Genomic DNA, 24,945 nt, shown 5'->3' with positions numbered 1-24,945 from the left:
TTCCTCTGTTTTCCATTTTTATTTGGCTGTCTGTTAGACATTACAGACTTAACATGTCAAAATCAAAGCTCCCAGTTTTGTATCCACTGCCAAACACCCACCTATCACAAGTGAACTGCTAAAAACCCATTCTCTTCTTCCAATTTTCCCCATCTCAATTAATGTCATTACTACCAATCCTGTTGCTGAGCCAAAAATCCTAGGAATCATCTTTGATTTTTCTTTCTGTCCATCCCTACACTAGTAACACATGATGCCATAGTAATGTTCTGTCCTCTCTACCTCCAATAGTACATCTGGATGCCTGGGATTCTGTGTACTGAACAAGTAATTCACATGATTCTGATGCAGGAGATTCATGGATCACATGTGAGAACCCCTAAGAAACACTCTCCTGCTCTTGATTGAGGAGTAAACTTTTCCTTTTTGAATAATTTGGGGGCTTCCTAAGAGGGAAAACTTAGAAGATATACATTTGGGCTTTTAGAATAAAGGTCATATTCTCAATTCCATTGTTAGTGAATAAACAGGTCTCAAATGAAAATACCTTTCCAGGTTTATTTCTAATACAGTTGATAGTATGAAAGTTTTGTATTTAGTGAACAAGAGGTAGCTGAGAGCTGGGTTCTAGAGCCAGTATTTAATTCCCAGTTCCCTTTCTTTAGTTATGTAAACTTAGTTTGCTTGCCTTTGAACCTCCAGGTTCCTCACCTACAAAATGAGAATAGCATTTTCTAGCTATAGAGTTATTAAGAGGATTGAATTCAATAGTGCATGTAAAGCACTTAGCACAGTGCTTGACCTTTAATGCAGCTGCTAATACGATAATGAGCACTATTGCCACCACTTTAGACCTAGTTTTGAGTATCACATACGTCCAGCAGAGGGCAGTAGAATAGCACAAGAATTAAGTATTTAAACATACTGGAGATGTCAGTTAACAAAAATCACTACCTCTCTCTCCTGGTATTTCTTGTGGTGATGGAGGAAGGAAATGGATGATGTTGGTGAACATCCTTTGCGTTTGAGATTCTCATCCGTCCATTTATTGAATAACAGTGATGCATCCAGTTTATTTTGGTTATTAACCCTTTATCAAATACGTGGTTTGCAAATATTTGTGGTTCTGTTTTTGTAATTATTTGCAGTTTCAATCTCATAACACCTTTGCTACCCTTCATATTTATCCTTCTAAAATTAGGGAAATGGACTCAAATTATTTTTGTCTTATCAAAGTATAATTGTGTTTACTGTGTGCAAAGTGATTATTTGATATATAAATAAACCGTAAAACGATTCTTAGACTTAACACATCCATCACACCCATCACCACATATTTCCCTTTTTTTGGGTGAGGGTAGGTGGGTGAGAACACTTAAAATCCATTCAAGTATTGGCAACTGTAGTCACCATACAATTCATTAGATCTTGATACCTTATTCATCTTATAACTAAAAGTTAATGTACCTTTTTACCAACCCCTCCCGATTTCCTCCAGCCCCTGATAACCACCATTCTACTCTCTAGTTCTATGAGTTTGGCTTTTTTTTTTTTTTTTTTTTTTTTTTAAGACTCTACATATAAGTGATAATGTGTGGTATTTGTCTTCTATCTGGCTGATTTCACTTGGTGAAATGCCCTCCAGAGTCATCCACGTTATTGCAAATGACAAGATTTTCTTCTTTTTAAAGGCTGAATAATATTCTATTGTGTATATGATGTGTGTGTGTGTCACATTTTCTTTATCCATTATCTTTCGAAGGACAATTAGGTTGTTCAATATCTTGTCTATCATATATAATGCTGCAGTGACCATGGGAGTGTAGATATCTCCTTGAGATAATGATTTCATTTCCTTTAGATACACATCCAGAAGCGAGGTATCGGGATCATATGGTAGTTCCGGTTTTAATTTCTTGAGGAAACATCCGTGTTGTTTTTCATACCATTTATACCAGTCTTATACCAGTTTCATACCAGTTTACATTCCCACTGACAGTGTATCAAGTCCTTTTTCTTCACATCCTCACCAGCACTTGTTATCTCTTTTTGACAATAGCCATCCCAACAGATGTGAGGTGATATTTTATTACTGTATTGATTTGCATCTCCCTCATGATTAGTGAGTGACGTTGAACATCTTTTCATGTATCTGTTAGCCATTTGTATGTCTTATTTGGAAAAAATGTCTATTCAAGTCCTTTGCCCATTTTTTAATTGGGTCATGTGGGGTTTTTTGCTATTGAAGTGTAGGAGTTCCTGTATAATTTGGATATTAACCCTTTTTTGAATATGTAGTTGTAAATATTTTCTCCTACTCCATAGGTTGCCCTTTATTTTGTTGATCGTTTCCTTTGCTGTACAGAAGTTTTTTAGTTTGATGTAGTCCCATTTATTTTTGCTTTTGTTGCCTTAGATTTTGTTGGCAAATCCAAAAAGAAATCATTGCCTAACCAATGCCAATGGTCTGCTATGTTCTCCTCTAGGAGCTTAATGGTTTTAGGTCTTATCTGCAAGTCTTTAATACACTTTAGTTGATTTTTGTGTGTGGTATAAGGTAGGGGTCCCAAATTTCATTCCTCTGCATGTGTATATCCAGTTTCCCCAACATTATTTATTGAAGCAACTCTCCTTTCCGCACTGTTTATTCTTGACACCTTTGTTGAAAATTAATTGACCATGTATGTGTGGGTTTCTTTCTGGGCTCTTGATTCTGTCCCATTTGTCTGTATGTTTGATTTTATGTCAATACCATACTGTTTGTATTACTACAGTTTTATAATACAGTTTGAAAGCAGGTAGTGTGATGTCTCTAGTTTGTTCTTCCCCAAGATTGCTTTGGCTGTTCATGGTGTTTTGTGCTTCCATATGAATTTTAGGATTGATTTTTCTATTTCTGTGAAAAATACCATGGGAATTCTGATAGGGATTGCATTGAATCTATGGATTGCTTTGAGTAGTATGGACATTTTCACAGTATTCTTTCAATCCATAAACACGGAATGTCTTTCCATTTATTTGTATCATCTTCAGTTTCTCTCATCAATATTTTATAGTTTTTGTGGGAACAGATCTTTCACCCCCTTGGTTAAATTTATTACTAAATATTTTATTGGTTTTGAATCTATTGTAAATAGGGTTGTTTTATTAATTTCTTTTTTGAATAGTGCACTATTAGTATATAGAAGAACAACTAGTTTTTGTGTATTGATTTTGTATCCTGAAATTTTACTAAATTTATTAGCCTAATAGTTTTTTGACAGACACTAGGCTGTTCTATATATAATATTATCTACAGACAAAGAAGATTTAACTTCTTCCTTTACTATTTCCATGCCCCCCCCTTTTTTTTGTCTGATTTCTTGGGCTAGGACTTCCACTACAATGTTGAATAGAAGTGATGAGAGTGGGGATTCTTGACTTGTTTCTGCTCTTAGAGGAAAACTTTTCAGCTTTTCACCATTGAGTATGATGTTAGCTGTGGGCTTATCATAGATAGCCTTTATTATGTTGAGATGCAGTCCATCTGTACCTAACTTGTTGAGAGTTTTTATCATGAAAGAATGTTGAATTTTGTCCAAAATTTTTTTTTCATACATTGGGATGCTCATATTCTTTTTATCCTTAATTGTATTAATGTGCTGTAACATATTTGTTGACTTGCATATTTTGAAACATTCAGGAATAAATCTCTCTTGATCATGTGTATGATTCCTTTTTAAAAATTTTTTTAATATTTATTTTTTTTAATTTTTTAATGTTTATTTTTGAGAGAGAGAGAGAGACAGAGCATGAGTGGGGGAGGGGCAGAGAGAGAGGAGACAGAGAATCTGAAGCAGGCTCCAAGCTCCGAGCTGTCAGCACAGAGCCCGACGTGGGGCTTGAACTCACAAATTGCAAGATCATGACCTGAGCTGAAGTCAGATGCTTAACTGACTGAACCACCCAGGCACCCCTTAACATTCATTTTTTGAGAGAGAGCATTTGCAGGGGAGGGGCAGAGAGAGGGAGACACAGAATCTGAAGTAGGCTCTAGGCTCCAAGCTGTCAGCACAGAGCCCGACAAGGGGCTCGAACTCACAAACTGTGAGATCATGACCTGAGCCAAAGTTGGATACCCAATTGACTGAGACACCCAGGTTCCCCAGATTCCTTTAATGTACTACTAAATTTGGTTTGTTGAGGATTTTTTGCATTTATGTTCATCAGAGATATTGACCTGTAATTTTCTTATAGTGCCCTTGTCTGTCTTTAATACCAGGATATTGTTGGTCTTGTAAAATGAATTTAGAAGTGTTTCCTCCTTTTTTTTTTTTTTATTTTTTGGAAGAATTTGAAAGGATTGGTATTAATTCTTCTTTAAATGTTTGGTAGAATTCACCAGTGAAGCCAGATAGTCCTCGAGTTTTCTTTGTTGAGAGAGATGTTTTGGTTACTGATGCAATTTCATTATTTGTTATCAGTCTGTTCACATTTTCTATTTCTTCCTGCTTCAATCTTGATAAATTATATGCCTCCAGTAATTTATCCATTTCTTCTAGTTTATCTAATTTGTTGGCACATAATTGTTCATAGTAGTTTCCTATGATCCTTAGTATTTCTGTGTTATCAGCTATAATGTCTCCTTTTATTTGTGATTTTGAGTCTTCCCTGTTTTTTTTCTTAGTGTAGATAAAGATTTTTCTATTTTGTTTATCCTCTTAGTTTCATTGATCTTTATAATTGTCTTTCTAGTCTCTTTCATTTTTTTTTTTTTTTTTTTTCTGCTCTGATACTTGTTTGGCCTTTCTTCTGCCAATGTTGAGCCTAGTTTATTCTTTTTCCGGTTCTTTAAGGTGTAGAGTTACTATTTGTGATCTTCCTTCTTTTTTAATATAGCTATTTATCATCATAAACATCCATATTGCTACTTTTCCTGCATCCCATAGGTTTGGGTATGTTTTGTTTTCATTTGTGTTTGTCTTGAGATGTTTTTTAATTTTCTTCTGATTTCCTTTTTGACTCAATAGTTGTTCAAGAGTTAATTTTCATGTATTTGTGAATAGTCCTGTTTTCTTGCTTTTATGGAACTAGTTTCATTCGATCATCTGATGCATGCATGAGAGAAATCAGGAAAGGGTATTGTATTAGTCTGCTTGGCCCGCCATAACAAAATACCACAGACTAGGTGGCTTAAGCAATGTCTCACAGTTCATGATCAAGATACTGGCAAATTCTGTTTCTGGCGGGGACTTTTTTCTTGGTTTACAGATGGCTGTCTTCTCACTCTCTCTTCATATGGCTTTTCCTCTGTGATGTGCAGGGAGAGTGAGAGAGATTTCTTCTTCATATAAGGATGCCAGCCCTAACATATCAAGGCCTCATTGTTATTATTTCTCCTAACCTTTATTACCCTCTTACAGATCCTATCTCCAAATACAGTCACATTGAGAGGTAGGGCTTTAACATATGAATTTGGAGAAAGGGGAGGGACACAGTTCAGTCCAGACAGGCATTTTTCAGAGATGTGAATCACAATTCCTACAGCAAATGACAGGAAACAGGTAATTTCTTCACGGAATAAGTGCTAGGGAAACACTGAATAAAGAGAAACTTAATGTCACCCTGGGTGTGGAAGGCTTTTGTAGGACATGAGGCATTCACCTTCATTCATTTATTTACTTGGGAAGGAGTTGTTGGGCATTTACTGTATGCCCGTTAGCAAGAAGATCAACAGGATATGATAAATGCCACTGACCATCTCAAATCGACTGGGGCATGTGGAAATGTGCACACCCTCAGCCCGGTGCAGGGTGCTGGTAGCCTGGAATCCTGAGTAGATGAATCATGGATCCTGTTATGTAAACTGGCTCTGTGATTCAGATTAAGGTTTTTGTTTTAGATTTCCTGTGGTTTTGATGTACCATGATTAGAGACAACTAGAGATTAGTTCAGAATAGTTTTGCAGAAAGTCTGGCTCCCTGAGGCTCCTAGCCTCAAAATACAACAATACACTTTAAAATATTAGGAGGGGGGAAATACTCCAGGAGATGAAAACAGTTCTTTCCCACTTAGGCATGGAAGTGAGAATGGGCAGAATGATAATTTAATCAGGCCATTGTGGTTTCAACTAACATTTAAACACCATACAATCTAGACTTTATAGGACAGATTTAATCCTCTTACTTTACAAACAAGGGACTGTAAGCTCAAAGAAGTTAAAAGGGTTGTCAGTAGTCACAGTGGTAATAACAGAACTAGAAACAGCATCCTGTCTTGGTGTCAGTTCCTCTTACACTACTTGGATATGTTGGTGTTTATATTTACCACGGTGTACGTACAGAAATTGAAAGTAAGCTTTCAAAAACTTTCACAGCAGTTTATATTGCCAAAACATCGAAGCACTTGATCATTTTCTTTTTTAGTGATTAACTTATATTGATTTTATACAAGTATTGATTCTAACAAATCAAAAAGGAAAAATGGGTCTTTCGTCACAGGTTGTGAAGTGCTACTCTACAGTGTGCCTTCTGTTGGGTAGTGAGTGTCTAGTGGAACGGGTAGGTTGATGTAATCAACCCAGGGTAGGCAGCACAAGCCCTGGGAGACTATGCCAGAGAATTTGCACTGGGTCTACCCTACTCTCCATTGATTGCTTCCGCCCTCACCAAATACCAGTCTCTCCCAAGAGCCTGTCACTGATTCCCTTCTTTTCTTCCTCTGCACTTCCTTGAGTGCTCATTTACTCTCCCAGAGTTGCATTTTGGGCCTGTCTCATAAAACTCTTTCCTGCCCCAGCTCTTCTCTGATTCCAGTTTCTCATTTCAATTGTCCTGCTTCTCCCACTCAACATACTGCAAGTTGAGAAGACACAAAATTCTCTCCTCTCCAATTGTAACTCTTTCTGATCATGTAGTTTCAGTTAACCTCATCTGCTTCAAGTTTCTCAACTCCGTATCTAGTCATTCATCAAAAATCTATTTTGAGATTTCATTCAAAATATATCTGGCACCTCTTTCTTCCTTTCCATCCCCACTGCCACCATGGCAGCCCGGTTCTTTAATGACTGCCATGGCCTCCTCACTGGTCCCTCTGTTTATGCATGCTCTTTCTTTGAGCCTATCCTTCATGTACTCTAAAATGCTTTTTAGTTGGTAGGACTTTTATTTCATTTGAAAACTTTCAGTGACTCTCTATTATGGGATAAATTCCAAGCTTTTACACTGATGATGCAGGCCTGTGCAGCTGCCTGTTCCCAAATCATCTTTCCAGCCTTTTCTCTCACTTCTTCATCACATACCTTCTCTCCAGACAGTTGGAATTTCCTATTGCAATTCAAGACAGTCCCTGTACTTTCCTATCCTGCATTTCTGTTCAATATATTTCCTTAGACTAGCATGATTTCCCTGTCATCTCTGCCTACTAGATGCCACTCATCCTTGAAAGACCAGCTCTGATCCTACTTTTCTCTCTCACCATTGTCAGAAGTGATATTTCTGCCTACTGAACTATACAATTTTGATTGTGCTTCTATTGTGGCACAGATTTCATACTATTTTGCATTATTGTTATTTGTATGCATGTAAAATCTTTCTAGATTGTCTGCTCCATGGGGACGGAGTTATATTTTATGCATGTAACTGATTTGTTGAATAAACAAGTCACATGGATTATAATCAAAACATCACTTTATTTATTTTTTTTTATCCTTCACCATTCTTTGAAACCTTATTCAGTAGGAATAATCCCTGACTCTGGGTAAAGTCTCCAGCAGGTCCATGGCTGTTCTGATTTTTCTTGAGTAATAGATTGTCCTAGAATCATGTCTGCAAACACAGTCACGATTCAGTATCACTGTGCTCAATCCACCTAGAAGACAAACCCCTCAAACTGACATGAGGTTTTCTGTCTTGGTCTTGCTGGGATAAGCACCCTGCTTTCTGTTTTCTTCCTGCTCACTTATTTCCTCACACTTGATAGATTTTAATAAATTGCAGTTATCTATTTAAATGCTCTATTGTTCCACCTTTGGCCATTAGGATCCTCTTCAAGTTTTCTTCAAACCCTTTTGATATAACCTAGTAATCTTTCATAACTTCCTTGCTATCTTTCTGACAAGATGTTCTAGGTTTATTTTGTACGTTTCCTGCCCTACGCGTTGAATTAACTTTCTCCAACAGGCCCTGGTGTTTGGTTGTTGTCTTTGTTTGCTTTGTTTTGTTTTCAAGTGGAAAATGTTAAGACCACACAGTTCAGTACTAGAGATGCTTATTGCTACTGGGTTGGTCAGTTTTTAGGCCTCTTGGGTGGATAGATCTTAAAAGATCTCCCTCCCTCCTTCTCCTTCTGTCTTCTCTCCCTCCTTCCTTCCGTCCTTTCTTTCCTTTTTTTTTTTTTTTATCTGTCCAACTATCTCCTAGTTCCGTGTTTAAAAATATATTTATACATACTTTAGGGTAAAATATTTAATACCACCAACCAAAATTTGAGGATGCTACAGTCTTTGACCTCTATGTTACATCTTTATCTCCTTTCTTTCATTGGGACTCATGGTTCTTAGAGACACAGGAATTGGTAGAATTATACTATTCTATAAATACATACTTACTTTATCCCACATTACACACATAATAGTCTAGATGCCAATATTTTGTTTTCAGGAAAACTGTTTAATTATATTTTTAAGTATTTTTGTTCTCTTGCTTTTTTTCTTCACCAAGGATTTATATTAATCCCATATTGCATCTTCTGTTTTGGTTTGTTTTTTGTTTTTTAATTTTAATTTAATTTAGTTTAATTTAATTCCACTTTAGTTAACATACAGTGATATATTAGTTTCAGATGTAGTGATTCAGCAATTCTATACATTACTCAGTGCTCATCAAGATAAGTATACTCTTACTCTTAATCCCCCTCACCTATTTCACCCATCCCTCTACCCACCTCCCCTCTGGTAACGATCTGTTTATTCTCTGTAGTTAAGAATTTGTTTTTTGGTTTGCCTCCTTTTTCCTTTTGGTTATTTGTTTTATTTCTTAAACTCCACATATGAGTGAAACCATATGGTATTTGTCTTTCTCTGACTGAATTATTTCACTCAACATTATACTCTCTAAATGCATCCAGGTTGTTGCAAATGGCAAGATTTCATTCATATCTGAAATAATATTCCATTGTATATATATTTCACGTCTTCTTTAACCATTCACCTATTGATGGATTTGGACTGCTTCCATAACTTGGCTATTGTAAATAATACCATAATAAACCTAGAGGTGCATATATTCTTTCTTTTAAAAAAAATTTTTTAATGTTTATTCTTTTTTGAGAGACAGATAGAGACAGAGTATGAGTGGGGGAGGGGCAGAGAGAGAGGGAGACACAGAATCTGAAACGGGCTCCAGGCTCCAAGCTGTCAGCGCAGAGTCCGACACGGAGCTCAAACTCACAAACCGTGAGATCATGACCTGAGCCGAAGTCAGACGCTTAACTGACTGAGCCCCCCAGGCACCCCATAGAGGTGTATATATTCTTCCAAATTAGTATTCTCATATTCTTTGAGTAAATACCTAGTATTGCAATTACTAGATCAAATGGTAGTTCTAATTTTATTTTTTAAATTAAATTAAATTTTTAATACTGTCTTCCACAGTGGCTACACCAGTTTGCATTCCCACCAACAGTGCATGAGGGTTCCTTTTTCTCCACATCCTTACCAACACTTACTGTTTATTATGGTTTTGACTTAGCCATTCTGACAGGTGTGAGGTGATATCTCATTGTGTCTTTGGTTTTAATTTCCCTGATAAGTGACGTTGAGCATCTTTTCATGTGTCTGTTTGCCATCTGTATGTAATCTTTGCAGAAATGTCTGTTCCTGTCTTCTGCCCATTTTTTAATTGGATTATTTGGGGGCTTTTGGTGTTGAGTTGTATAAGTTCTTTATATGTTTTATATACTAATCCTTTATCAAATATATTATTCTTCCTTTCAGTAGGTTGTCTTTTAGTTTTGCTGATTGTTTCCTTTGCTGTGCAGATTTTTATTTTGATATAGTCTCTATAGTTTATTTTTGTTTTTGTTTGCATTGCTTCTGGAGACCTATCTAGAAAAAAGTTGTTATATGGCTGGCTGATGTAAGAGAAATTACTGCCTGTGCTTTCTTCTAGGATTTGTATCAGTTCAGGTCTCATATTTAGATTCTTTTCTTAAAATTTTTTTTAATGTTTATTTTTGAGAGAGAGAGAGAGAGAGAGATGGAGCGTGAGCAGGGGAAGGGCAGAGAGAGAGGGAGACACAGAACTCAAAACAGGCTCTAGGCTCTGAGCCCTCAGCACAGAGCCCAGTGAGGGGCTCGGACTCATGAACTGCGAAATCATGACCAGAGCTGCAGTTGGATGCTTAACCGACTGAGCCACCCAGGCGCCCCACATATTTAGGTTCTTAATCCATTTTGATTTTATTTCTGTGTCTTATATAAGAACGTGGTCCAGTTTCATTCTTTCACATATTTCTGACCGGTTTTCCCAAAGCCATTTGTTGAGGACACTGTCTTTTTCCCATTGCATATTCTTGTCTCATTTGTCAAAGATTAATTGACCATAGGGGCGCCTGGGTGGCTCAATCGGTTGAGCGTCAACTTCAGCTCAGGTCATGATCTCACGGTTCGTGAGTTCTAGCCCTGCATCAGGCTCTGTGCTGACAGCTCAGAGCCTGGAGCCTGCTTTGGATTCTGTGTCTTCCTCTCTCTCTGCCCCTCCCCCACTCATATTCTGTCTCTCTCTCTCTCTCAAAAATAAATAAACATTTGAAAAAGTTTAAAAAAAAAGATTAATTGACCATATAATTACAGGTTTATTTCTGGGCTTTCTGGTCTGTTCTGTTGATCTGTGTGTCTATTTTTGTGCTATTACCATACTGTTTTGATGACTACAGCTTTATAATATAATGTGAAATCTGGAATCATGATACCTACAGCTTTGTTTTTCTTTTTCAAAATTGCTTTTGCTATTCAGGGTCTTTTGTAGTTCCATGAAAAATTTGGGATTGTTTCTTCTAATTCTGTGAAAAATGCTATTTGTATTTTGACAGGGATTACATTAAATCTGTAGATTGCTTTGGATAGTATGGACATTTAAAAATATTTGTTCATCCAATCCATGAGCATGGGACATCTTCAGTTTCTTTCCTAAATGTTTTATAGTTTTCAGAATCCAGGTCTTTCACCTCCTTGGTTAAGTTTATTCTTAGGTATGTTATTATTTTGGGGGCAATTAGAAATGAGATTGCTTTCTTAATTTCTTTCTGCTGCTTCATTATTAGTGTATAGAAATGCAAGGATTTCTGTACATTGATTTTGTATCCTGTGACCTTACTAAATTTGTTTATCAGTTCTAGTAGTTTTTTGGTGGAGTCTTTAGGGTTTTCTGTTTACAGTGTCATGTCAAAGAGTGAAAGTTTTATTTTTTCCTTACTGATATGGATGAGTTTTATTTCTTTTTCTCATCTGATTGCTGTGGGTAGGACTTCCAGTACTATGTTGAATAAAACTGATAAGAATGGACATCCTTGTCTTATTCCTGACTTGAGGGGAAAAGCTCTCAGTTTTTCACTACTGAGTATGATGTTAGCTGTGAGTTTTTCATATATGGCCTTTATTTAGTTGAGGTATGTTCCCTCTAAACCTACTTTGTTGAGGGTTTTTATCATGAATGGATGTTGTACTTTGTGAAATGCTTTTTTCTGTATCTATTGAAATGATCATATAGTTCTTATTGTTTCTCTTTTTGATGTAATGTGTCACACTGATTGATTTGCAAATATTGAACTACCCTTACTTCCTGGGAATACATCCCATTTGATCCTGGTGAGTGATTTTTTTAGATGTATTGTTGGATTCAGTTTGCTAATATTTTGTTGAGGATTTTTGCATCTTTGTTCGTCAGAAATATTGGCCTCTAGTTCTCTTTTTTGTAGTGTCTTTTCTGGTTTTGGTATCAGAGTAATGCTGGTCTCATAGAATAAATTTGGAAGCTTTCTGTCCTCTTTGAGTTTTTGGAATAGTTTGAGAAGAATAGGTATTAACTCTTCTTTAAATTGTTGGTTGAATTCACCTGTGAAGCTGTCTGGTCCTGGAGTTTTGTTTGTTAGTATTACTGATTCAATTCAATTACTGCTGGTAATTGGTCTGTTCAAATTTCCTATTTATTTCTGATTGAGTTTTTGGAAGTTATATGTTTCTAGGAATTTATCCATTTCTTCTAGTTGTCCAATCTTTGTGGCATATAATTTTTCACAATACTCTGTTACAATCCTTTGTATTTCTGTGGTGTCAGTTGTTATTTCTCCTTTTTCATTCCTGATTTGGTTTATTTGAGTCTTCTCGATGTTTTTATTTTTGTTTTTTTTTACAAGTCTGGCCTAAGGTTTATCAATTCTGTTGATCTTTTCAAAGAATCAGCTCCTAGTTTCATTAATCTATTCTATTCTTTTTTTAGTATCTATTTTGTTTATTTCTGCTCTAATCTTTATTATTTTATTCCTTCTACTGGTTTGGGGTTTTGTTTGTTCTTTTTTTAGCTCCTTAAATGTAAGGTTAAGTCGTTTGAGATTTTTCTTGCTTCTTGAGATAGGATGCATTGCTATAAACTTTCCTCTTAGAAACACTTTTGCTGTATCCCAAAGATTTTGGACCATTGTGTTTTCATTTTCATTTGTCTCCATATATTTTTTTTTCCTCTTTGATTTATTGCTTAACCCATTCATTGTTTGGCAGTGTATTATTTAACCTCCATATGTTTCTGTTCTTTCTAGATTTTTTCTTGTGGTTGATTTCTAGGTTCATAATATGTGGTCAGAAAAGATGCATATTTCAGTCTTTTTGAGTTTGTTGAGACTTGTTTTGTGGCCTAATATGTGATCTATTCTGGAGAAAGTTCCATGTACACTTAAAAGAATATGCATTCTATTTTAGGATGAAATATTCTGAATATATCTGTTAAGGCCCATCTGGTCCAATGTGTCATTCAAAGCAACCGTTTCCTTGTTGATTTTCTGCCTGGATTATCTGTCCATTGATGTAAGTGGTGTATTATAGCCACCTATTATTATTGTATTACTGTTGATTACTTCCTTTATGTTTGTTATTAACTGTCTTTGTATTTGGGTTCTTCCATGTTGGGTGCATAAATATTTATTCTTATGTCTTCTTGTTGGATTGTTCCCTTTATGATTATATAATGTCCTTATTTGTCTCTTGTTACAGTCTTTGTTTTAAAGTCTATCTTGTCTGATGTAAGTATTGCCACTTCTGGCTTTTTTGTACACTTATTTGCATGCTAAATGTTTCTTTATCCCTTCACTTTCAATCTGCATGTGTCTTTAGGTCTGAATTGAGTCTCTTGTAGGCAACATATAGATGAGTCTTGTGTTTTTTTCCATTGCATCATCCTATGTCCTTTGATTGAAGCATTTACTCCATTACATTCAAAGTAATTATTTATAGGTATGTACTTATTGCCATTTTGTTACTTGTTTTGTGGTTGTATTTGTAGTTCTTCTGTGTTGCATATTGGATCTTCTTTGCCTACTTTCAATTCTTGTTTACAAATCCTTTTTACTTACTCATTTCTTTAGAATTTAAAAATTTGTTTCATGTTCACTTTGTATTTCATTAAGGCATTCTGTTGTGCTAATCCACTCCTGTGTTCCTTCTAATTTAGTCTTTGTTTTGAAATAAGTTTTGTTATTTTATTTCTAATTCTTTTTTGAATTATCACTTCATTTTGAATTTCTCTGATCTAAATTATATTGTTCTTTCATGTGTTGTGTTAATTAATTTCTTTTAGATCTTTTTTGAATCTCTTCTGCAAACATGTCTTTCTTTTATGCAATGCTTTCATTGTTTGTAGGGAAGCTATTCTGTTTTTATTCTCTTTCCTTTAATAATTTCGTATGGGACTTGACATCAATACTTTCCTGTTTTTTAGTTTTTCCAGATTTTTAAAAGGAAGAGTGATTCACTATAGCTTTTATAACTTAAGAAAGCTCTATTTTCTTTCTTTCTTTTTTTTATATACAGTTCAAAAATATTGTGGCTCACTTTTTGAACTCTGTTTCCCTTCCCCACCTTTATATGAACCTTTTTTTTTCTCTTCATCTTTATCATCTCTATTCTATTTTCCTCTGATGTCACTCCTAATAGTTACTACTCAGAATAGGGCCCTGTTCTGGGAGGGACCATGAGGCTCCATTTTGAAGGTTCATGGGGACTAGGCTTCTCCAGCCCTCTGACAGTAGGCTTTTGTGATTACCTTCTGATTGAGTGGGCACTGTCATCCCAGTTTCAGCTGCTGTTTTCCATTTGGCCTTCTATATGCTGCAGTGATTTAGCCCTCTTAGCTATTTGGTGGTTTTCTTATTCTCATATCTGAGAGATACCTGTTGCATGCCTCTTATTCCTCTAGCACAGAGTTGACATCATGCAGATTTTTTTTAATTTTATTATTATTATTTTTTTAAATGTTTATTTATTTTTGAGAGAGAGAGAGAGAGAGAGGCAGAGCACGAGCAGGGGAGGGACAGATTGAGAGAGGGAGACACAGAATCCGGAGCAGGCTCCAGACTCTGAGCTGTCAGCACAGAGCCCGACGCAGGGCTCAAACCCATGAACTGCGAGATCATGACCTGAGCTGAAGTCAGACGCCCAACTGACTGAGCCACCCAGGTGCCCCTGACATCATGCAGATTTATGCCTATTGGTAGTCTGTCTTCCTCTGTGGTCTGTTGGGCAGTGCATTATCTGGGTTTTGTGTGTGTGTGTGTGTGTGTGTGTGTGTGTGTGTGTGTGTGTGTTTGGTGAATGTTATTTGTGAGCACTATATAGTTGCTCTATTTGTTTTGATGTGGAGATTTGGAAAGATTCAAAAAGCATGCTGCTCAACTTCCCAAAATGAACGATAAATTCCTGAATCATATTGAACATAAAATTTTCCAAAATTTATTGTTTCTCTTAATAAATCTCTTTCAAAAGGAAGTTTCCTTTGATTTTCCAAGCTATCTTTTTTTTTAACGGTGTTTTTAAAATATTGTATTTTATTTGGGAGTAGGGACAGCAGGAGAGTGTCACAGAGGGAGAGAGAGAATCTTAAGTGTAGGGCTTAATCCCACAACTCTTGGATCATAACCCGAACTGAAATCAAGAGTCAGATACTTAACCAACTGAGCCACCCATGTGCCCCTTAACAGTGTTAAAAAAAATATGGTGGCTTGCGTTTTGAATTCTGTGTCTCTCCTCCACCCTTATGTAAACATTTTCTTACATATAGACATTATCTTTACATAGATTCCTATGATTTTTAATCATCTCACCCTCCCTCCCTTTTTTTCCGTCTTAAACCAAAACGAAAACTAACAAAAGGGTTGTGCTTTCTGATTATTGGCTTGTATCCAAGAGGAATTGCAGCATAGGGTGTCTGAGCCCCACCTATATTCCTTACCCTCAGCCACTTTTGTGGACATTGCCCAACTTCCAATTGCTGGCACCTGTATTTCACTGCCTACAAGCTTTCCCTGGCCACCAGAGTCTGGTTGGTTTCCCTGAGCAGCAGGCTAGAAATGCTAATGCCCCTCTTGGGAGCAGTCTTTAATGACTGATAAGAGCATATGTATATAATTGGACAATGGCCCACTCAACGATGTCCACATCCTAATCCCCTAAATCTACAAATATGTTACCTTACTTGGCAAAAGTTATTCTGTAGAAGTGACTATGTTCATGATCTTTAGAAGGAAAATTATCCTGAATTATCCAGGTGTGGCCAGTTTTACCACATAATCCTTATAACTGAAAGAAGGAAGTCACAGAGAGCAATTTGTAGATCCCATGCTGCTGGCTTTAAAGATGGTGGAAGGGGACACTAGCCAAGGGATACAGGTCATGTTTAGAAGATGAAAAGGCAAGGAAACAAACTCTCCTCTAGAACCTCCAGATGCAGCCCAGCTGTCTCCATGATTTTAGCCTAGTATGATCTGTTTTTTACTTTTGACCTTCAGAACTGTAAAATAATAAATTTGTATTATTTTAAGCCACCATGTTTGTTATAGTAGCAATAGGAAACTAATAAAATGGTTAAATGCCCCAACTTCCTCAGTCCTTGAGTGGGATGACTGAGGCATCCGTTCATTGTTGGCTTTCAGCGTTCCTGAGGTGAGGATTAAGTACGTTATTCACAGCAATAACTTGCTAGAAAGCACACTACCTATTAGCCTTCTTCTCCTTCCTGTGTTCTTCACTCCTCTACTGTATTGGGAACATCTCAAAATAAACTGCTTGCACTCGAGTCCTTGAATTGGGGTTTGCTTTTGGGGGAACCCATCTAAAATGGAACTTGAGATGGCTTTGGTAAAAGACTGATATAGGTACTTCTTCAAATTCTTCAAGTTTGAATTGAAGGAGTAGAGAGTTCTATATTTATCATAAATTTTCATCAGTTCCAAGATGCAGTAATGCAGAGGCCTTGCAAAGTGGGGTGGAAGCCTGAAACTCAAGTGGTCACAAAACATAGTCCCTATATTTGTTACAAAGCTTTTTTTTTTTTTTTTTTTTTTTTTTTTTCCTGTTTGGACATGATCATTGTGTGGTTCTTTAGTACTTAGTGTAAGACCCTGCTTTCTGAGTCTCCAGAAATGACTTCTAGGGCCTCCACTGCCACCAGGGAATGTGAATCTAGAGAAGTTTGAGGCAGATACTGCATATTGGTTCATTCTACACCAGAATTTCTCAATCTTAGCACCATTGACATTTTGAGCTGGATAATTCTTTGTTATGAGTTCTGTCCTGTGCATTGTAGGATGTTGAGCCACATGTCTGGCCTCTACCCACTAGATGCTACTATGTTGGACAATTGAGAATCACAGTTGACCCTTGGACAACATGGGTTTGAATTGAGCAGGTTCACTTACACATGAGTTTTTTTTTTTTTTTTCAATAAATATTTTGGAAAATGTTTTGGAGATTTGCAACAATTTGAAGAACTTCTCAGATGAACCCCATAGCCTGGAAGTATAGAAAAAATTAGGAAAAAGGTATGTCATAAATACATAGATACTAGTCTAGTTTATTATTTACTACCATAAAATGTACACTAATATACATAAAATACACACAAAATATAGAAAGTTAAAATTTATCAAATCTCACAAACACAAACACTTAATGGACTATATATGGTGGCATTAACAGTTGAGAGAAATGTAAACAAACATAGACCTAGTATTAAATTGTAATTTCATAAAATGTACCCTAGTATATACTGTAGTGTTGTAGTAATTTCATAGCCACCTGCTATTGCTACTGCAGTGACCTTGAGTGTCGCCAGTATCCACTTAAAATGCCCTGTGAGATTAATCATCTCTTGTGTGAGCAGTTCCTTTCTCCAGCAAATTGTAGATCACAGTAAAAAGTGATCTCTCCTGGCTCTCACTATTAATACTTAAGTTTTGAGAGCGTCAAAAGTTATGTTCAGATTTTGACTGTGTGGGGGAGTCGGGGCCTCTAACCCTCATGTTGTTCAAGGGTCAGCTGTGTAATTTGGATTTATTAACACTGACTAATCAATATTAAAGGGATAAGCAACTGAAAGGTAGTCAGTTACCATTGGCACAGCTCTACCAGACATTAAAATATGAATGCTACACTTCCAGACCAGTTGGTGAATGGCAACTAGTTGCTATCCTGAGCCCTCAAGTAGTCCCTGCTTACCTGACTTCCTGGGTCCCTTCCTTGGGGTCTCTCAATTTGGATCTCCTAATTATTGACCAAGTAAGATGACTGGCACATTTAGGGTCTTCGGAAAGCTTTTCTAGCTCTGTGGCCAGCATGTGATCTGACTGGTACCATATTGGTTATTAAATGTGTATATATTTCATTTCAGGACAACTTCTTCCAAATTATTTCTTTAACCTTACTCCAAACCAAGCTAACTCCATTGTGTTTTGTTTCAAATTACAGTTTACTTCATCTGCATTTTTTTCTCCTCATAAAGCCATATAAATAAGAAGAGGACTCTGCCGTGAAGACAAATGTGAGTGAGCATGAGCGGTGAAGCTCTGAAAAAGCCTTTCACTTTTTTTGGTCAAATTCCCACAGTGCTCTTAGCTACCATCACTGTTATAGTTAAAATACTGTGACTTTTCCATGTTTCTCTTTTCTCTGCCTGTGTTTTCACTATTTTCTCCATGATTTGGCTGATCTTTACAGTTTCTCCCAAATTGACTAATTTAATCCTGGTATTTTTACTAACTAGCTGTCATGCCTTCCTACCCTCTAAAAAAAAATTTCCCCCTATGAAGATTACTACCCACTGAACAAGAGGAAAGCAGAAGCAAGATAAGAAATTGTATATTCTATGTTGTTGTAACTATGAAAAATTAACGTGTTAGACTGGGTTCTCCAAATGCAGGCTCCAAACTGTGCAAGGATTAGATTAGGAGAAATGCCTGTGAGAAAAAGTGGGGAGGTATGAGAGAAAAATGGGGAGAAGGGAGAAAGACCACAAAGCAACCCTGATCCATATTGATGGGGAGCAGGAAGTAGGTTAGGGGGAAGTATCCTAGACTAATATGAACCCTAAGGAAGGTTCGGCAAGGCTATAAGGGAGTTCTTAAGCCAAAGTCTGTCATTAGAGGAGTCCTGTGTCTCAGAAATGGACCTGCCTTGGTATTTGCATTTTCTTTAGTCACTGGCTAAAAAGCATGGCCTCTTTCACAAAGTGGAGGATGGATTTGGGGGCACAGAACCTGGGGCTCCTGGTCCTTTATACTGCTTGTAGCTGGAAATCTATAAGGTATGCCACCCTTCTTTTCCATGTAGCCCCCATAATTCCTCCTGAAAGAACAAGTTCATGGCTTCAGACTCTAACATTTTGCTGAGACCTGAAGCTGCAAATACATCAAAGCATGTACACATCCACAAAAGTAAAAGATAAAAAACAATTTGTAAAGCTATGATGCATCCAAAGCTATGGATGCAACCATAGTTGGTTTCATGAGGAAAGAAATGCGATAAACATACACAATAGCACAAAAGTATAGTACAAGTAAGTACTATAAACACATACAAATTTGGTACACACAGGTGCATAGGATATAAGAGAAGTCAACTTTATGTCCGTATCTGAATGGGAAGAAAGAAAGGAAAATGCATTTGTCAGGATCCTAGTTTTGAGTAAGGCACTGTGGTAGGTGGTTTCATGTATAGTAACTTAAAATATATAGCACTATTTAAGCCCCTTATTGAACACTTATAGCAACCTTTCAGTAGGCGTTATTATTCCCGAGGTAATAGATTCAAAGTTAAGTAATTTGTCTAAGGCCACATATCTAGTAAATGATAGAACCAGAATACACTTCAAGTCTGCCAGTAGGGAAGTAAGGGGAGAAGGGCATTCTTGGGCATTCTCTGTGTATACATCTGCCTGCCCAAAGCATCTTCAGTCTTCTAAGTTTTGCAGCTGAGGGTATTTTATACCATGTTTTGGGTCAACCTTCTCCACCTCATAGTGTGGGACCAATCCTTTCACCCAAGGGATACTTTAAGGAGCAAAGGAGAAGGGCTCAATATCAAATTGGCCTCTTTGCCCATCTTGGGGTGTGTATCCTTTTTTTGTATTCCAGTTTTGATGAATGGTCCCTCCCTGCCTTGGTTACCTACCCAGCCCTCTAGTTCTACTGTGATAGCACCCCTGCTCTGACTCCTTCCAGTCTTATGTATGGTTGGAGAGTTTTCTCAATATAGGCCCTTCTTTAGATCTCCTGCCCTCAGGCTTCTAATTCTTTCTGCCCTTTACTTCTGAGGCCTCCTGGCATGACCGATCCATCCTTGTAAATTTGGGGGGGAATTCAGACCATCTTTAATCTGCTACATTTATTTGCTAATCAAAGCTTTGTTACGATGCTTATTCACAGTCTCAATCTCCATGCAACAGTGACTCCCATTAGCAAATAAACATATTCAAATTGTTCTGCCACCGTTGTATTTTGACTTATTAACATGGGGTTTCCTGGTATCCATCTTGTCCAAATTAAGCCCATCGTTGACTCAGGAATAATTATAGATGCAATTTAATGATAATTTTGCGTACATTATCGCAGTTCACCAACATGACAGATTGACGTTATTACCATCTGTGTTCTACAGAACATAAAATCAAGATGTGGAACAAATTTGATTTTCTGGAAGCAGACACTGAGATAAATTAGGGATTAGCACCTGTGAAAATAAGAGGGCAGAAGCAAGACTGGGCAGAGGAAGAAGTTAAACTGATATAGGCCTGCCATAACCTTGGCTGACAACCAGCACCTCTGGATCAAGTATGGCCCATCAACATCACATGGGGGGCTGAAATGGCCAGCCTTTTACGCATTTTCCCTGCTCCATCACTAGATGCAGGCTGTCCTCGAAAATCACGACCTTGGACAGTGTGAGTCTCAACCGGGCAGTCCCTAAAGAAGTTTATACCTGGAAGCTGTCTACTGACTGCATTCCCCACAGCTAAGAAAAATGTCTTTGAAGGGGTACCCACGTGGTACATCTCTGTGTCTACTATAGACTCTAAGAATCTAGGAAATTTATGAAAGGTTCTATAGCTAATAAGTGGCAAAGATTTGGTACCAAGTCTTTTGTGACTCAAAAGTCCATGTATCCCACAAATTCATACTTGGTTTCCAAGTATCCATTCAGATCAGCTAACAGAATCACTTTGGGAGATTTCTTTAAAATAGGGGTATGTGGCCTCAATCCTGTGAGATTCTCATCCAATGGATGTAGATGTGATCTGGGAATCCCACCCACTATATAAAAAATGTCCAGACTGATTCTAAAGTACAGGCATATTTGGAAACCAATGCTATCAAGAATATTGATGAGGAGAGGACAACAAGCAGAAGAATGGAAAAAGTTTTAAATGCTGTACTACTTTTGTGGTAGTGTTGGAAAAATGAATAAGGTTTTACACGGGACTAAAACAAGCTCTGGTCTCTAGCTTAGAGACCCCTCTTCCGGGTTCTCCTTGCCCTGTTTGCCGCACGTGAAAACCCCCACAGATATGGAAGCTGATAACTACAAATTACCATTCCCACTTGCATTTGGTGCTCAGATCTTTGGAGAAATGATCTCCTCTGAGCCCACCGGTGTTAAATAAATCTCCAATCCACCAAAATCTCCGAGCGTCACTTGGTTTTTCTGCCAGTGTTTCAGCCTGGTTCCGTAACAGTAGAAGCTATGCAGTGTTTTTCAGGGTGCTAAAATTTTTAAATGTTTTTAATGTTTATTTATTTTTGAGAGAGACAGAATGTGAACAGGAGAGGGGCAGAGAGAGAGAGGGAGACACAGAATACGATGTCAGTGCTAAGACCTCTCTAGGGTCTGGCATCTGTTTTGTGATTCCTGTTTTTCTGACCCCACCCCTGAGGTAAAAATCTTGGAAAAAGTACAGCTGCTTCATGATTCAAGAAAGCAACTGAATCTGTAAGTGAACTGAAGAATTTGCCCTCTATGTACCTCCTAAGAAGTTTGCAAAATCAATTTTATTTAGTATTTTATTTTAGAGAGAGAGAGCATGGGAGAGGGACAGAAGGAAAGAGAGAGAGAATCTTAAGCAGGCTCCATGTTCAGTGCAGAGCCCAGTGTGGGATCCAATCCTATGACCCCGGGATCATGACCTGAGCTGAAATCAAGAGTCAGATGCTCAACTGACTGAGCCACCCAAGTGCCACTGTTTGCAAAATGAATTTTAAGAAGCCAAATTCTACTTTGATTTTTGTCTTTCACAATAAAATTGGAGATAGACGCATATTTTTAAAATTGTTTCTAAAATACAATTCCTTTTTAAAATGTACTAAATTCTTTAAATTTGCACATTTAAGTAAAAAGGTTTTTTTTATGTATTTATTTATTTGGAGAGAGAGAGAGTGTGTGAGGGAGAGGCAGAGAGAAAGGGAGAGAGAGAATCCCAAGCAGTCTTTGCACTGTCAGTGCAGAGCCCGATGCAGGGCTTGAACTCACAAGCCATCAGATCATGACCTGAGCTGAAACCAAGGGTCGAACACTTAACTGACTGAATGACCCAAGCACCTCCAAGTTAGGGCACCTGGGTTGTTTTAAATCAAAAATTACATGGTTATAACGAGGGGAGGGTCAGGATAGAAACATAATTACTAGATGAGGTAGAGATGTAAAGCAAAATTGACTTGTAGCTGAGCTAACAAACTTTGAAGCTAGGCTTCTTTCCATTCTTCTTCACTAGAAGGAAGACAGGAGTGAGATTTTGAGGGAGAGTTCTGTCTACAGCGGGTCTATCAGGACCGCAGCAGTGGAGGGGTAAAGGGCAAGTCATGCTGATGGAAGTAACAAAATAGATATCTTAAAAAATACACTAGATGTTGCCTAACATCTTTTCCAAATTTTATCTAGTCAACTTGGGCTTTTTTAATATGGAAAAACGTTTTTAAAATAGTGGATCATAAAGGATTTATGCTGAGATAAACAAAGCATATATGACTTCTCTCTGATTTGGGACAATATTCTGAGATCTTTGGCTTATGGTTTATGGCTTTTCACTTCGGGGACCATTTCAAAGACATAATGAGCCTTGCCTCAGCTGTCACCGAAAGTTTGCATTCCACCTTGAGCACCCGAAAAAAAGTTTATAAATGCTGCATAAATATTTCACAGGATGTTTACTTAGTAAGTAATGGATGCTCTAAGACGACAGGTACAGTTGCTGTATGTTAAACTGTGGTGGTTGAAATGCATGAATGTTTCAGTTCCCACACTAAAGACAGATATGAGGAGATTACAGTACTCATTCACTGAGCTCTTTAAAATGAGGAACAATGGCTCATTCATCTTGGTTTCTCCAACCATCACACAATATCTGTTTAAATTAATATAACTATTTTTTTTTAACTTATTTAAAACCATTGAAGTTTGGTCTTGTTAGAAAATCACCAGCCTCTGGGAGAAAGACTTACAAGGTCAACTTCTGCCAATGACCAGAGATGTCACAAGTCTCAGTTTCTCATTTGGAATCTCAAATGGGTGAATTTAATTAGCTTCTATAATTAGAAGCACAGCTAACTTGGAGAAAACAGTCCTACCTCCACCCTGAGCTATCTGATCTTAAACTTTTCCATTTCTTCCTCTTATTTCTATTCTGTTTCATCCAGACAATAACCACATGAAGAATGTTGAAAATGGAAGTTTCCTTTAATTGATATTCAAGATGTCATTTAGCTCGGAACTTTATTATTTAGAGAGAACATGTAGCTAATATTAACGATGGTCTTGTTCCATTGATATCTAACTACAGATTAAAGACACTTGCCCTTCCCTCATCTGTTGAGGAAGTGCTTCCTGTCACTCATATTCTCCATAACCTCAGATAAATCACTGGTGTAATGATAATAAGCATTCTCATCTTGCCATGACATGATGTTTGGGAAGAAAAATCTAAGACCTTTTACATAAAAGAAGTTTCATAATCTAAAGCTATGAAATGGGAAAAGACATACTTACCATAGGTACTTTTTACCATGAATTCCCTGAACTTAATGTGATTGATATCTCAACCTAAAGATTGCAACACTATAGACTTCTTTAAAGTTTGATTTTTCATGCCACTGAACATGAGAAAACCTCAGTGTGGGGCAAAAAGGGTGGTAAGCGGAAGGAGAAGTTAAGGACTGAGCTGCTTTGCAGATCATAGTGTTTGAAAGTGAGAAGCCGATTTGACAAGAAGCAAAAACCACACAATAGAGTACCACGTAATCTTTCTGCTCACTTTGTTTTACAAATTTATTCAAGCACTTCCTACTATCTTCTGCTGCCTCCTTGCTCTTCTGTATTTCACAGATGTCACTGAGGTAGGTAACGTGGTCCAAGCCTGAGGAATTCAAGGAAAGAAGAGAAGTCTACTGGACTTTTCCCATCCCTGATATGCACAGGAAATGAAGAGATCACCTGGCATGCTTGGAATTGAGAAAGTGTCCTGGGTGCTCTTCCTAATCCCACATCTGGGCATCTGGAGTATCAACGGTAAGGCACTTACTTAAATAATGTCTTGTTTTATTTCCCAGGGGGTGTTGGAGGGAATAATTTTGTTTGCCGATGTTAGCAGGATGTATTATTTATGTCAAGTGGATAATGGTAGATGAAACCGTAGAGTGAGGTTTGCTCAGTGAGCACATTTTAGAACATAAACTAAGTAACATCGTTTTCAAGTCATGGCATGGCTGATTTTCTTAAAAACATGTTCTGATGGGGGGCACTTGGGCAGGTCAGTTGGTTGAGTGTCCGACTCTTAATTTCGGCTCAGGTCATGATCTCACAGTTCATGGGATTGAATCCCGCATTGGGATCTGTGCTGACAGTGTGGAGCCTGCTTGGGATTCTCTCTCTCTCCCTCTCTCTGCCCCTCCCCCACTCACACACCCTCTCTTTCTCTCTCTCTCTCTCTCTTTCTCTCTCTCTCTCTCTCAAAATAAATAAAACTAAAAAAAAAAAAAAAAACATGTTCTGATAGTAAGGACAGAGAATTTGGCGGATGTTTAAATAAAGTACAAATTTATCACTATTTGTGGCAAAAATGCTCTGGATGCCATCTTGATGGTGACTAAATAGCTGGTCTTTTCCAAACTGAAGCAAGCAGAGTGCTATAGTGTTCCGTTGGGTAGGTGTTTGATAACTGAGGTTATATCTGACTCTGGTTACTCTTGAATAGTGTCACTAAATAAAGTCGTATTATTTGCTTCAGTGGGGTGTGCACCTGGAGAATACTGAAAGAGAAAATGCTCAGCAATCTAGGATTGGAGCATTCTGTCATTGCTTCTATTAGGCTGAAAGAGGATGGTTCCTACTTGGGTGTCATATGATATAGAAAACAGCTTGGGTTCTGCATAGATGGTGTT

At 37.4% G+C, this 24,945-nt stretch overlaps 1 protein-coding gene across 4 annotated transcripts in view; it reads left to right on the top strand.

Moving 5' to 3' along the window:
* The first annotated feature begins 23,517 nt into the window (after positions 1-23,517).
* Positions 23,518-24,945, top strand: part of BTLA (B and T lymphocyte associated) — a 32,987-nt gene continuing 31,559 nt past the window's right edge. The window contains exon 1 of one of the 4 annotated variants that reach the window (XM_045502037.1): positions 23,518-24,073. In XM_045502037.1, coding sequence (XP_045357993.1) covers positions 23,986-24,073 — 88 coding nt within the window. In that variant the 5' untranslated portion in view covers positions 23,518-23,985. The remainder of the gene's footprint in view (positions 24,074-24,945) is intronic. The other 3 variants (XM_045502036.1, XM_045502040.1, XM_045502039.1) reach the window with 3 other exon arrangements.

This window comes from Leopardus geoffroyi, chromosome C2, assembly GCF_018350155.1.
Source record: "Leopardus geoffroyi isolate Oge1 chromosome C2, O.geoffroyi_Oge1_pat1.0, whole genome shotgun sequence".
NCBI classification, from domain to species: domain Eukaryota; kingdom Metazoa; phylum Chordata; class Mammalia; order Carnivora; family Felidae; genus Leopardus; species Leopardus geoffroyi.
Note: the sequence above shows the minus strand (reverse complement) of the source record. Positions and strands in the feature narration are given on the sequence as shown.